The sequence below is a fragment of the Onychostruthus taczanowskii genome, unplaced genomic scaffold, assembly GCF_017590055.1.
Source record: "Onychostruthus taczanowskii isolate IOZ18803 unplaced genomic scaffold, ASM1759005v1 scaffold7, whole genome shotgun sequence".
NCBI classification, from domain to species: domain Eukaryota; kingdom Metazoa; phylum Chordata; class Aves; order Passeriformes; family Passeridae; genus Onychostruthus; species Onychostruthus taczanowskii.
This window is the reverse complement of record NW_024504786.1, coordinates 17,739,592-17,753,244: the sequence shown is the minus strand read 5'-3', so window position 1 is coordinate 17,753,244 and position 13,653 is coordinate 17,739,592. Positions and strand designations below refer to the sequence as shown.

The 13,653-nt window shown below is 35.6% G+C and overlaps 1 protein-coding gene across 2 annotated transcripts in view; it reads left to right on the top strand.

Annotated features, from left to right (window-relative positions):
- CDC14A (cell division cycle 14A) overlaps positions 1 to 13,653 on the top strand; it is a 50,973-nt gene that overhangs the window by 24,009 nt on the left and 13,311 nt on the right. For both annotated transcript variants that reach the window (XM_041421877.1, XM_041421876.1), the window contains exons 5-10: positions 1,798 to 1,864; positions 3,989 to 4,051; positions 7,084 to 7,171; positions 8,762 to 8,992; positions 11,111 to 11,249; positions 12,975 to 13,131. In XM_041421877.1, coding sequence (XP_041277811.1) covers positions 1,798 to 1,864; positions 3,989 to 4,051; positions 7,084 to 7,171; positions 8,762 to 8,992; positions 11,111 to 11,249; positions 12,975 to 13,131 — 745 coding nt within the window. The remainder of the gene's footprint in view (positions 1 to 1,797; positions 1,865 to 3,988; positions 4,052 to 7,083; positions 7,172 to 8,761; positions 8,993 to 11,110; positions 11,250 to 12,974; positions 13,132 to 13,653) is intronic.

Here is a 13,653-nt window from a genome sequence, read left to right as displayed (position 1 = left end):
CCATGTCAGCTGCCAGCAGCTGTGTGCAGCTCACTGGTAACAGCTGGCTGTGAGAGCTGTGGCTGAGGATACTGTACACCTGGAATTGTACATCTGGGTCAGCTTCACCAACCTCCCTCCCTCTTTTGTAGTATTTCTTATTAATGGATTAGGGATTATGTGGTTTTTTTCCCCCCAGCATAGTTTTAATGTACAGCACGATCAGATGCCTTATCAGTCAAAGAAGTAATGATATACATACAGATAAAATAAATGTTATATTATTGTTACAACAAAATAACATATAAAATAGAACCTGTCTGCTACAACCGTATCTTCTATTCATGTTTCTCTAAATATTTTGTTTTGTGGTTTGCATTTGTTTATTTTATTTCTGTCAGCCCCTCCAGAAAACTGGTACAGCTTTTAAACCCTTTCTGCTATGTACATTTCCCATTAGGGCCCTTAATTTTTTTTGTCACAAGACTTTTTTGTTTGCTAAAAGAATTTTAGCAAATTTTGTTTGCTAAAATGATCTGCTATCATGTGATATTCAAAATAATAATGTTAATCCATTATCTGTCAAAAATGTATTGTCTGTAAAATTCATATATTAGTTTTGATATGTTCTGCTTATTCAACATAATGAAAATACTTTATGGCTTCTCATTTTTAAAACTTGTCTGTTGGATTTGGATATGGAAGATTCATACACACTTCAGAGTTCCCATTCCAAAACATTATGGTTAAGTGTGTTTTAATAATCTAATAATTGGAAAGCATTTTTAGATGGCTTGCCTGCAATATGACACTACCAAAATAGTAGCTTTTAAATTTCTTAAAACCATTTTCTATGAACACTGCTTGCTCAAAACTGCTAAACTTACTCTGCTCTTAAAGAATAGGAGAGAATTTTCTACTCTTAAAGTACTTGAGATTGAAGGAGCATATGACATACTTCATACTACTTATAGCAAGTTTTATCAAAAAAGGAAAGTTTTCAATGAAAGATTGAAATTTTGAATCAATTATAGATTAAGTATGGATCTGTCTGAACCCAGAATTTTACTATTCTTTTAAACTGCAGCTCTTAGGACTCAATCTAAGATAGCAAAGAGAAAAGATGTAAAAGATTTCCTTAATGAGTGATAAGGAAATAATCTGATCAGGCAGAGTTTTGTCAAAATCAAAGTGCAGACATCTGAAGCACACTTCGAAAAGCACATTTTCATTTTTCCACAATGCCTTTTTTTAGTAGTGTGTATTTGATGGTGAGTCTCACTTCATCTTTTACAGACAAGTTGTAATTTTCATGTGGTATACTGAGGTCAAGAAATTTTACTTACATCGGGATAACTTTTAATCACATCTGTAATTGGGCATCAAAATGGAAGCCTGTAAATTAATTCCAAACTATTAGTCTTATTTGCCTGCCCCTGTTAGTGTAACTCAATTAAGACTTGAATAATGGTTAAAGCAAGCTGTGCTTTATTTGCTACTATCTTTACACAATCCAGAGAGGATGCAAACTTTCCTGTTCCAGGATAGCATAAATAATTTTGTAAAGAGCTTGTAGTTACCTAATGTAAAATATGCACCTAAAGTAGCTTGCAATATCTAACTGCATTTAATCTGAGCTACATCTTGGGTAGGGGAGTACTTTAGCCTGAACAAGCTTCTAAAAAGATGTCTTTGGACTTTAATTCAGAGTTCTCCAAGGGTATTGAATAGCTTGAATGTATTCTGTTGTGTTCTGCCTTTGCCCTAGTTCTTAAAATAATTTTGTGTATATTAAATTCATTTGTATTAAATCTATAGGGACGCTTCGTTTGGGAACTGCACATACAATCTTACGATCTTGGACTGTTTACAGGGAGTAAATAAGGTAATAACATCTTTTCTTAGCAAAACAGGTTCAAATTGATTTTTAAAAGATGAAGAAAAATACTGTTTAAATAGATTATAAAACCTGGTTTCAGCAGATTTGTGAGGGAGTGGTGATGAAACCTAAGTTACTGAGGAGTGTGTTTGAGTACTGATGGCAGAGCAAGGTTGCACTTTGACTGCCTGGCCTGGCCTTTGACAGCTTTTTGAACTTCACCTCATGAAGTGGAACATGAAAATGCACCAGGCCTGGCTGGGGACAGCTCTTAATGCAAGACACTGTGCTGGGTCTGCTGATAGATCATTTATAACCCCTGGTGAGAGGGAATGACAGGCTGATGAGGTCAGGTGAAACAGATACCTAGGAATCTGAAATTTGTGATTTAATCAGAACAGTTTTTGCATGTACTTGGCCCCTGCTTTCCCCAAAACACTTGTGTTTGACACTGATCTTTTCAAAATTTTTTAAAACCAGTGAAAACTAATGTATCTTACTAGTGGTTTGATGTGTCACTTTAAGTAGTCCTGAGCTATTAAGCTCCAGTATTGTTCTCTTAAAAAATTTTACATCAGTTCTTAATTGGGGACCTTTAAATTTTGTTGATCATTTCTCATTGTTCTCGGTGAAGAGAGCAGGCTATAGGAACAGTGCTGTACAGATACTTTATAGACCACTTGTAATTTTAAAAAGTGGCAAAACAAGTGTTTTTTAAAAATTGGAAAAAGCGATCAAGCTTAATATTTTTAGTTCTGTGGGGGTGGGAAAGGAGCTGTCAGTTACCAGCAAGACTGTAATTTGTGAGGCATTCTACAGATCTGAAGATCTGAAGTAGTCAGTGCAATCACTGTAATTTATCTGCAGCTAATACATCAAAAGGACGGTGAGAATCAGTTTTTCCTCCTTTGTTCTCATAAAATTTATTATTTAATTTTTGTCTAGTTCAGAGTTACAGAGGTTAAAACACTTTGGGCAGAAAACATATTCCTTAATTGAAAGTAGTCTTAGTTTACCTGGATAAATTGGGTGTTTGTATGTGTATATGTCATATACATGTAATTCAGGGGGCCTGCAAGTTGTGGAGTGCAGCCAGCCTGCCATGCTTCAATGAAATACATTTTTCAAAATCAGCTGTTCAGACAACCTCTCAGTATCTTAGGTTTCATGACAGGTCCAGTCACTGAGCCTATCTTGTCTATAACAAAGCTATTTTTCATTTGTGCTAAAAAATGGCCTGTATGTAGCAAACAATGGCAGTCTGATTATTGGTTTTAAATCATAGATCTGTGATGTGTTCTTATCACACCTTAATTCCAGAATTTTGTGCAATATCTATGTTTTTCAAAATGCAATTGGTTCAGTATAAATATATGCTGCAGAAATGTCTTCCATGAATTTAGAATAAACATTGGCTATGAATTTCATATCCGTAGAAGTGTTTTCAAAATGGTTATTATATACAAATCTTTAGTACAAAAGTGGCATAATTAATAATAATAAAAATAATGTAATACAAAACTTCTCTCAGTCCTGTAATAAGTACTGTCTAACATAGTCTGGTGGACTTTATTGTACCTGTGAAATGTGTATTAAAAGAAATAATAAAATACATATTGTACATGGCACTGCATTCTGTATATGCCATTTTGCCTAGGTATTATGGTGATAAAACCAGAGTATCATACTAAGTGCAGAAAATCAATAAACTCTCAGTGTTCAATGTTTTGTTATGTCCAATTGCATGAAAATACATTTGGCATAGGAATCATTACATGAGGGTATGACAAAAAGGGAATTGCTATTTAACTTGTCATCTGCCTTACAGAAAAAAACCCACAAGGTGGGGTGTAGAATCAATGTTACAATTTAAGTGATATGCAACAGCCTTGTGTCCCATCCTCATGTTTTTGGAGGGGAAATAATGAGCCTGACATGTTTCAGTGACATTGTTGGAGTTTTTGTGGTCTGTGTTGTTAATCTGTGCAAAATGTCATGTTGTCTTAACGTAAAAGCTTCAATAAGCCACAACCACAAACATTTAGGGATTTAGTTTTGCTCAAAATAAGTATTATAAAATGAGATGATATATTGTACTTCAGTGTAAACTGACACCTTGTTGCCTTTTAGGCCTTGCAGCATGGATTTTTTGACTTTAAGACATTTGATGTGGATGAATATGAACACTATGAGGTTTGTACATTTAATAACGCATTGAATGTGTTTGAGTTACCTAAAATAAGAGTATTCACCATCCCCCCCCTTAAAGCATACTGGAAATACGCTTTAATTTGAGTAAAACCCAGTGTTCATATGAAGGTATGTACATGGAAACCTATCTGCTCTTTTTGAAGAACATGCAGGATTCCTTGCAATTTCAGTGCATCATATCATAAATCCCCTGTTTTCTTGTAGCCTTTCTGGCTTCTAGGGCCTCTCCAGTGCTTTCCCAGCCTTCTCGCAGGATACAGTCCTTGTCAGCTCCTTCTTCCATTCCTATTAGTCCCAAACATGTGATGAATTTTTTATAGTCACATAGATGAAGCAGATTTTGAGGGGTTTTTTAGTAAGGATGCATTATGTGAAATTCTAATAAAGGAAATACATCCAAATTATTTCCCTAATGAAGTCCCAGGAAGTTAACAGATGTATTTCACTGTTCTGCCAGCTTTCCTACAACCTAGGTATAGGTGCTCTGGTTGGCTCTAGATGCTTCACGGACTTGGTAACATACACACCTTTATCTGCTGGTAGTGAAAAGTTATCTCAAGCTACATTGCTTTAGAGAAGCTTTAAAATATGCCGTGCTGTACCTGTGAACAGAGGAAATCTCAGGCACAGAAGGTGTACGTACATCTGGTCCAAAAGAGTTGCATGATCTTTGCCTAGCAGGTCTCACTCCAAGAAAGGGAAAAGGTTTTTCCTGAAGTCAGTGACAATCATTTAGTTTATTGGACATTGTCTTTGGAACACATAAATACCTGTACTGGTTAAGGAGATATGTAAACTAGAGGTGTACTAAATATTTGAATATAAATTTAACTCTCTTTTTAAACTTGTGTTGTTTTACTGTAGCCAGTATTCTTCCCACATTCTCCCGCTCTATTGCAAGTTTCAGAAAACTTGGAAGTAATGAGAATAAAGTTGCTAAGTTTGAAAATCTCCATTTTAAAAGCATTTCCTATAGCTGTATGTATTTCAGGTACATACTGAAATGCGCCATAAATGTTCACTAAAGTGAAGAGGATTAAACAGTGTAGAACGTTAACTGACAGCACATCTATGTACTAGATGTCTGCACTAGGCAGTCTGTAACACAAATCTGCCTATTTCACTAAGTTTGAAAGCATTTGTAGTAGGATTTCTGTATCCTGCAATGTTCCATAATGATTAGGTTCAAAAATTGGTATAGTCTTTGCAGAATCACCGAAATTAAATGAACAGGAACTAAAGTTTAAAATATGAAATTGCTGCTTTTTGCTTACTCCACGTACAAAAATAAAAACTTGTTCCAAAAACAAATGGTAGTTTGGAATTCCGTATGTATAGTAGGTGTTAGTCTGCTTGAAAAAGTGTCTTAAAATAATTGACTAAAGCTATCCCATTATCTTGTTTAAGGTTTAACATTATTTTAGCATGTGCAAAGTACATACATGTGAACGATGTTTATAGTATGCTGTTTGCTGAGTTTAAGAAGCAAGAATTTGGAATCATCTTTAATTTTTTGTCCTTTTTTTGGTATGTCTTCTTTTTTTTCCACACATCGTGGTCACCTTTATGTTTAGTTATGTCCCGTGCTATATTTCAAAAACTTTCCATGTTACAGGTTTTTGCTATGTTAGGTCTTCAAATGTGTGGTTTTGTAGACAAAAGTTGCATACAACTTAAATGGAGCAGGCTAAAAGGAAATTTTGTTTCATGTCTGTAGTTCTTTCATCTTAGTATCTTGCAAAGGCAGCTAATTCCCCTTTTGTTGGACTGGAAGTAAGATACTGATTGGGTTTTTTAGTAATAACGATGTTTGCATGTAGTGTACATACACATACACACGTATACAGAGATACCTGTATTGATAAAAATTGAAATTATTCACCATGACTCCTGTAACTGTAAGAAACTTTATCCACAAATAAAACTGGTGATACAAATACAAAAATATTTTTAGCTTACTGACCAGGACTTCTGCCCTAAAGGGAGTAGGGGCGCTGCAGTGCTGAGATGCCCGTCTGTGATACCGGTGGGGGGCAGGGGTCCTGCCTTGGCACTGAGCTTGGTTCTCTAGTCCTTATGCAACCTGGGTAATTTCCAGGAGTTTCCATTGTGTAGGGACATTGGGAGCAAGCCTAATGGGCTCAGCTAAGCAAACAGTTGCTGAATTGATTACAGTGATGTCCATTATCAGAACCTTTCACTCATTAGGATGTTCTGATGAGCTGAGAGCTAAAAACACAAGCTTTATAATGCAGCTGAACAGAGTGCCATGTCCTTAAAAGTCATGCTGAGAATAACTGCATTGCCAAACAAGGAATGAGCAGTCTTCAATTAAAGAAAGAAAAGAAGGCAGTTTGGAGCTATAATTCATGTTATGTATTTCCAAAGAAGCTTTCCTTTTCAGCAGTGACAGAATTTGAAGAGCCTTTTTAGGTTTTCATTTAAAAGTGAGCAAGAAACACAAAATGTCATAGTTTGAAAGTTGATTAAAATCTAGTCTCTTCATTTAATTTACACTTTTCTTGTGTGATTACTGGCTCATCAGAGCTTATGCCAATATGTAAATTTCAGTTTCTACAGGGAAGGGGTAATTGCTTTGAAGGCTAATTGGTTTTTAATTTGTTTTCTCTGAGTTGGGTTTTTTAGCTAGTGCCTCACGAGGAAGCACTCTTCCATAATTTTTGATTAAAACATGGGAAAAAGAATGGTGATGTTTGTCAGTGTTATTAATAGGTGTCCTGAAACAGTGAACCCTCTCAAGGAGAAATATTTTACATAAAGGATCTTTCTGCTTTTATTGGAAAACTTAAGCAAGTTTTGTTTACATTTCATTTTATTAAGATCTGAGAAGCAGCTTGTTTAATTTGTCCCATATAGTTAAGCTAGCTAATTACATTTGAAGTGTTTCATTTTAATGCCACAAGAACATAGTAAAGAATAAAATAAAATATTGAGTAATTTTTTTACCTTGTATATACAGATATTAAAATGTTTCTTTTCTGAAATTTTTGTAGCGAGTGGAAAATGGTGACTTCAACTGGATTATTCCAGGAAAATTTTTGGCTTTTAGTGGACCACACCCGAAAAGCAAACTTGAAAATGGTATGGTGTATGTTTTAATGCTGTCCTATGATCTTATTTGTCCAGCACGTAAAACCATCACAGCAAAAAAGCAGAAGGTAATAGAGGGCTATAGATCAGTTTTAATCTTCAGAAATAATCATCCAGTGAGCATTTTATATATGCTCATAGAATTTACTTCAAAAAGTTTTGGAATTCTTCTTTGCCAGAAGAATTTGAATTCTTCTAGCAGTCAGTAACTTTTCATCCTGTGACAAAGTGCCTGAGAGACTCAGGTCACTTACTGTCCTCCTGGAACCTGACAGCTGGTACAGTAAGTGTGCAGAACTAAAGGTGAGTTTCATTAAACACAGAAGGCTGTGTTAAGAGTTTGGTGACACAGACCAGAAAAGATTGTTAAAAGAAGCTTACCTTTCCTATTGAAGATACTTGGGGTATGTGATTCTAGTGGAATAATAAAAAAGAAAAAACTTGACTGCTTGACTGACACGGGAAGTAGAGATTTGGTCCAGCTAAAAGGAAAATCAGTCATTTAAATACTACCATCAGGCTTTTTCTGAATTTGACTATATTATTTGTGCCACATCTTGTTGTTTATGTGAGCATGTTTTCTGAATATCTACCTGCCCTCCCCATCCCCTTCTTCTGCTCTCTCATGTTTCTTTTATGACTGAAATGCTGCTGGTTACAAAGCATCCACTGAAAATTTAAACAAAATCCATAAAGAAAATATTTTGGTTGGTTTGGGTTTCTTCCCCAATCATTGTTGCAGCCCTTTCTTACAGAATTTTTTCTAAATTTACTTCAGTTGTTCCACGAAATTTGGAAAACCTGTGTTTTATTTATAACATGTATAACTGAAAATTATTAAATTAACCCACTTAAAATCCAGTTATGAAACTATAAATAATCCTCCCCCAGGTGATTGCAAGTTCACAAAGCTACTTTTTTCTCATTATCTTGTGTCTTGAATTGCATTTACTAATGTGTATGTGACTTGTCCTGAGCAGCTGTGTTGTGGTTGGTCATTGACCTCCCTCCCTGTCCCCCCATCTTCATCTAGAGGATCCTTTTGTCTCTCAACTAAGAATCAAGGCAATAAATCTCTCTTACTTCCCAGTAGGACAGGAATATTTTTGGTACTGCAGTTTATCCTTTGACCGTTTCTCTTGTCCATAATACTGATGAACAATCTATTTTCTATAAAAACAGTGTTTCCTCTTCAAGCATGCTTTTATTCTTTGATCTGCAGCTTGACTCTAGATAAACAGCTGTTCTGAAATGCTGAATTCATATATGTCCCCAGCTTTATATATAAATCCCCTTGCAGAGAAGAATGGGGACTTAATCTGAGACAGTACAGTTTCACATAGATTGTGTTTTAACTTTTTACCTCCTCATACTTTTTATAATAAAAGTGGTCTTAATGAGCATTTTTTGACAATTTTTTCATATCACTTAACATGTCTACTCTGAATAAAGTATTAAAGCATTTTTAGTATTAGTGTGTTTATTATTCAAAAAGTTTTCAGGGGCTATTTTGTTCAGTGGGATTTTGAACTTCATGAACCTAGGACATTAAATGATTGTGGCTTTATATTTTTTTAATAGGTTATCCTCTTCATGCACCTGAAGCCTACTTTCCTTATTTCAAGAAGCATAATGTCACATCAATCATAAGACTAAACAAAAAGATTTATGAGGCAAAACGCTTTACTGATGCTGGTTTTGAGCATTATGATCTGTTCTTCATCGATGGCAGCACACCAAGTGACAGTATAGTCCAGAGGTTCCTGAACATCTGTGAAAATGCTGATGGTGCCATTGCTGTACATTGTAAAGGTATGTGCACCTATTCATTTCAGACTTAACTTCAAAATAAGTATAAATCCATAGAGTGTATCCCAGAAATACAGCATTTAAAAACACTTCAGGATTATGAGAGTAATAATGCTTTATGGTGCTTGACTAAATATATGCCAAATATTTGTTATTTTCCTGTGTATATGTAGTCCTTACATCCCACACTGTTATTTGCAGGAACTGACAATCTGTTGTTCATTGTTATGTGGGGTTTTTTTTAATATGACTTGAAAACTTGAGATTTAGTTGATGCAGGTTTCTTTTTTGCATTGTGCTTTCACAGCGTTATGATAATTGGCTAGGAAATGGAAAACACTAAAAGGTTTTCTTTGTGCTTTTTGACTGTTCTACATTTTTCTGTGGAGTATGAATTCCACATTTCAAGTTGATGTGAGTTATTGTGATGCCAGCATTTCAAACCAGCCTAATTCAGCAAACCAGCCAGAAAATGCACAAAACATGCTTAGTCAAGAGAGATTAACAAAGGCTTTTAAGGGTTCAGCTTGATTTATGTTTAGAGTTGTGTAAGGACATTGTGGAGACAAATGTCTTGTCTGATCAGAGGCAAGAGTAATACTATTCATCATTTTCCCATGAACAATAAATATGCATATCAAAGATAAACAGGTTTATTTTCCAACAAGTTGTTATTGTTGCTAGAACCCAGAAGTTTTGGCATTGATCAGCTGGGCATCCTCTAATTGGCTAAATAAGAGTATAAACCATTGATTAGCAGGAAATTGTTAGTAAGTTATTCTCCAGGCTTAGCTGCTAAAGGAATATAACATACTTGGTAGTGAGTTAGTGATGTACTTTCTACACTGAAGTATTTTTGGTCTTTTGTCTGACCATTTAGTAAGCAAATCAACAATCATGTTCTTTATAGTTTTTATACCACTCTAAATAATCTACTACAGTGTTAAATCCACAGTTAACTCAGGCCGAGTTATATTGCAGAGATGTTCTGAGCACAGCTATTACCCTAGAAACTGCTTGTCTCAGATGAGATAGAGCAGCTAATTGCAAAAGATTGTAATGGGAAGTTTGTATATTAGCAGAATGTTGGAGGAAAGAAATGAAATCAATACTTTGCCTTTTAAATGAGTTTTCAGAGCTTGTCTTCCAAGGTGCACAATTATGGACCCTCACTATGTGTGAACTTCTACCTTCATCCTGCCTAAATCATGTTCACTTCCAAAAAAGTCAGAGTTAGTGGTTAAATGTAAAGAGCTTGTAGTTGTGTATAGAATTGCCAGCAGAGATGTCTGGCTGCTTGGAAGTCTCTGTTTGGATAGTTGTTGGTGCATAAACAACAGCAGGCTACTGTGAGACTGTAAATCACAAATACTGTATTTGTGGGAAATAAGGTTTAAATGGGAAAACACTTTACTAGTACATGAGACAGAGCTAGGAAGAGATTAAATCTCACTCTGTATTTTGAGATTTTACTGATAGTAAAAGCTAATTTCTCTGTGTCTCTGTTGTCCCATTAAAAACAGGATTAGCTTGGGATTTGTTGGGCAATGGGTTACATTTTTTTAAGCTGTTGATATCTAAAATTATACACTGGTCAACAGTCATTTCTGTTCATACAGATAGCAGTGAATAGTTTTGTGTGCTGGTTTCACAACAAAACTGATTCAAAAAGAACCACCCACTGAGTTGCTCTCTGTTGAGATATGTGACATATTTGCACCATGGGTTTTAGGTACTTGTGCTGGCCTCTCAAAGGTACTTTGATTGTGGTTTTTTACTGGTATCATAAATATGAAGTTGATCACGGCTTTTTAAAAAATATTGACCTTTTTTTAAACAAAGTTTGGAGTAGAATTTTTCAAGTGCCACGAGTGATCACTGTTGCAAGTGTTCTTTTAAACATTAACTTTTCTGAAGTATGAAAGATTTGTCCCTATATCTCCATCTAGCATTGAAATTGAATTATGTGATAAATAGGACACTGAAACAGAAATTACATCTTCAAATACTAATACGGTGAATAACATTGCATGGAAGTTTTCTTACATCCCATACTTTTATTTGGTAATTCTGGAATGCTCATCCCTTCACATGTGGCTGTTGATACTTGTGTTTCTGTAGCTGGCCTGGGGAGAACAGGAACTCTGATTGCCTGTTACATCATGAAGCACTACAAGTTCACACATGCTGAAGCCATTGCTTGGATAAGAATTTGTCGCCCAGGCTCTATTATAGGACCCCAGCAACACTTCTTGGAAGAGTATGTATACATATATATGTACCTTCTTTGCTCCTCTCCATCCATGTCCATCTTGCACTGTGTATAGGATCTAATTTGTCTACTGACACTTGTAAGTTATTGTCTGTTCAATAGACTTAAGGTTAGTTAATAGGGGATTGAGATCTGAGTTGTTCAGAAGCAGTCAGCTTCTCTGGAGTTCTGTGTATTTTGTCCCCTTAGAGGGGCACAGTGCCTCAAGACTGAATGTTTCTGTTCTGGGCTTTAGGAGTTAGACAAATGTGTTGGAAGTAGACAGATGTGAACAAAAGATGAAATCAGCAAATAGGATTTATTAAATATTAGCATCATAAGAATAGTCTTTAAATACTTTGTATACCATCTGTGGCGCTTAAAATTAATCTTAAAATGGTATAATTTGTATGGTTTTACTTCATTGTAACTAACGATTAAATAAGTACTTGGTAGGAAGCTTATGATCTCCATCAGATTCCTCAGCATGGTGTATGTAACATTTCTCATTTGGAGCTAGTAGTTGTAGGCAAACAAATGTATGGTTTTAATACAGCTTCTGATTTGATCCTGACTGGAAATGAATGACAGTGATGCAGACAGTAAGTTTAATGTCATAGTGGTTTCTGTGTTGTGCATTTATAATTGTTGTGGTTATGCTGATATATTTGAGTTGATGGCATGGTGATATTTACTTGGAGGCATTTTCATTTCTATGGGACAAAACATTTTAAGAAATTCCACTACAAATAGGCAAAAGAGGATTCATCACCTCTGCTAGATAGTGTGTAAATACTGTAAAAGATGCACCAGCCTTGCATCCTAAAATCCATAGGATATTGGAGAGGAAGAGGTATTACTGTAATTCAAGAGAAGTAGAGCATGAATGAGGGGTTTTATTTATTTTCCAGTGCAACTAAATGGACTTCCTCTATTTGAGAGGTAGTTTGTATTATTCAAAATACTGCAAATCACAACTACAGGTGTTCACTGGAGCCAAATTACTCTTCTTCAGCCAGTGTTGATTGGATGATATACTTAAAAATGACTTGCACAGCTTCAAAGGTGTCAAAGCCCAATCTTCTAGGCTCTTTGAGGTTTGATAAGGGATGTTTGGCTAATTCAAGGCTTTTTTAAATCGAAATTCTTCCATTTAAATGCGCCTCAGATCAATTTGTTACTGCATATGCAATAATCTTGAAAGATTTCAATGGTATTTAAAATCAAGTATGTTTCCTAGGCTACTTCTGTTAGGTGGACTAAGTGGCACTCCCTCTCCCCCTCACCCCTTTGTTCTGCCTTCTTGTGATGCTTACTAGGGATGTAGTGAAATCTTTCTGAAGTGCTTACCTTTTGCATTTATCATTGAGCAAGCTTAGGCAGTTGGCTCAGAACCATTAGCTCTTAAGGTTTGCCATAATATTTTGTTTCCAAACAAAAGTTTCCAGTGAAAGTGTATTCTGATATAGTTCCTCATTAGTTTCTTCTTTGTTCAGTGTAGGAATTCAGTGTTGTTTGGATAGTATGTGATAGGGTCTCAGTTCTTGCATGGAACTAGTATGACTGGTACCTACCCAGCAAACTTCCTTATCAAAGAATAATGCAGACTCATCCAGATGATGATGTGCAGAAGATTCAAATGGTGGCAGTCTGTGAGCGTGGCATGTTTTCATAAAGTTTTTTATATGTGTGCAAATTTGTTGATCTGAGTGGCTTTGGTTTTGTATCCTGAAGGAAGCAAGCAATGTTATGGCGAGAGGGAGATCTCATCCGATCGAAGCAGATACAGAGAGGAGTTGATGGAAACATTAACAGAGTCCTTTGTGGCTTAAATGACATTTCCATCAGTGACAGTCTGAATAAAGCACAAGACTTGGATCAGTTCAAGGAGGTAAGTGTTCTGAGGAAAAATTTCAAACAGACTGAAGCTGAGCTTTTAATAACTAGCTATAGGTAACTTCTAAATATTTTTAGAACAAATCTCCACTTAATAAGAAAGATCAAGTAATATTTAAAATTGTTATAGGTAATTTTTCAAGCTTCCAAGGGTTTGCATTATTTCAAATCATTCTCTCAAGATTTTCAGTTGCTTTCTTGAGAATGAAGGGAAACAAAAAGCTTTCCTCCTGGAAACCAAGAATCTGCGTATTCCAAGTTTTTAAGTAATAAGAATGCAGGTGTGTATAGATCTCCAGCAGACTTCTAGAGGTAAATAAATGCTGGCATTAGGCTTGAGCATTGTGAACTTTGAGGTCAGGTTCTGCAAAAGCCCTGTGTGAGCGTGTTTGTACAGAGACACATTTGATGTACCTGAACTGTGCAAAGAGTAGTGCCATGTGTGCAGAAGACACTAGAGCAGCCTTCTGGGTTCTGATCTTTGGGAAGGGAGACACTCAGTGCTCTTCAACTACAC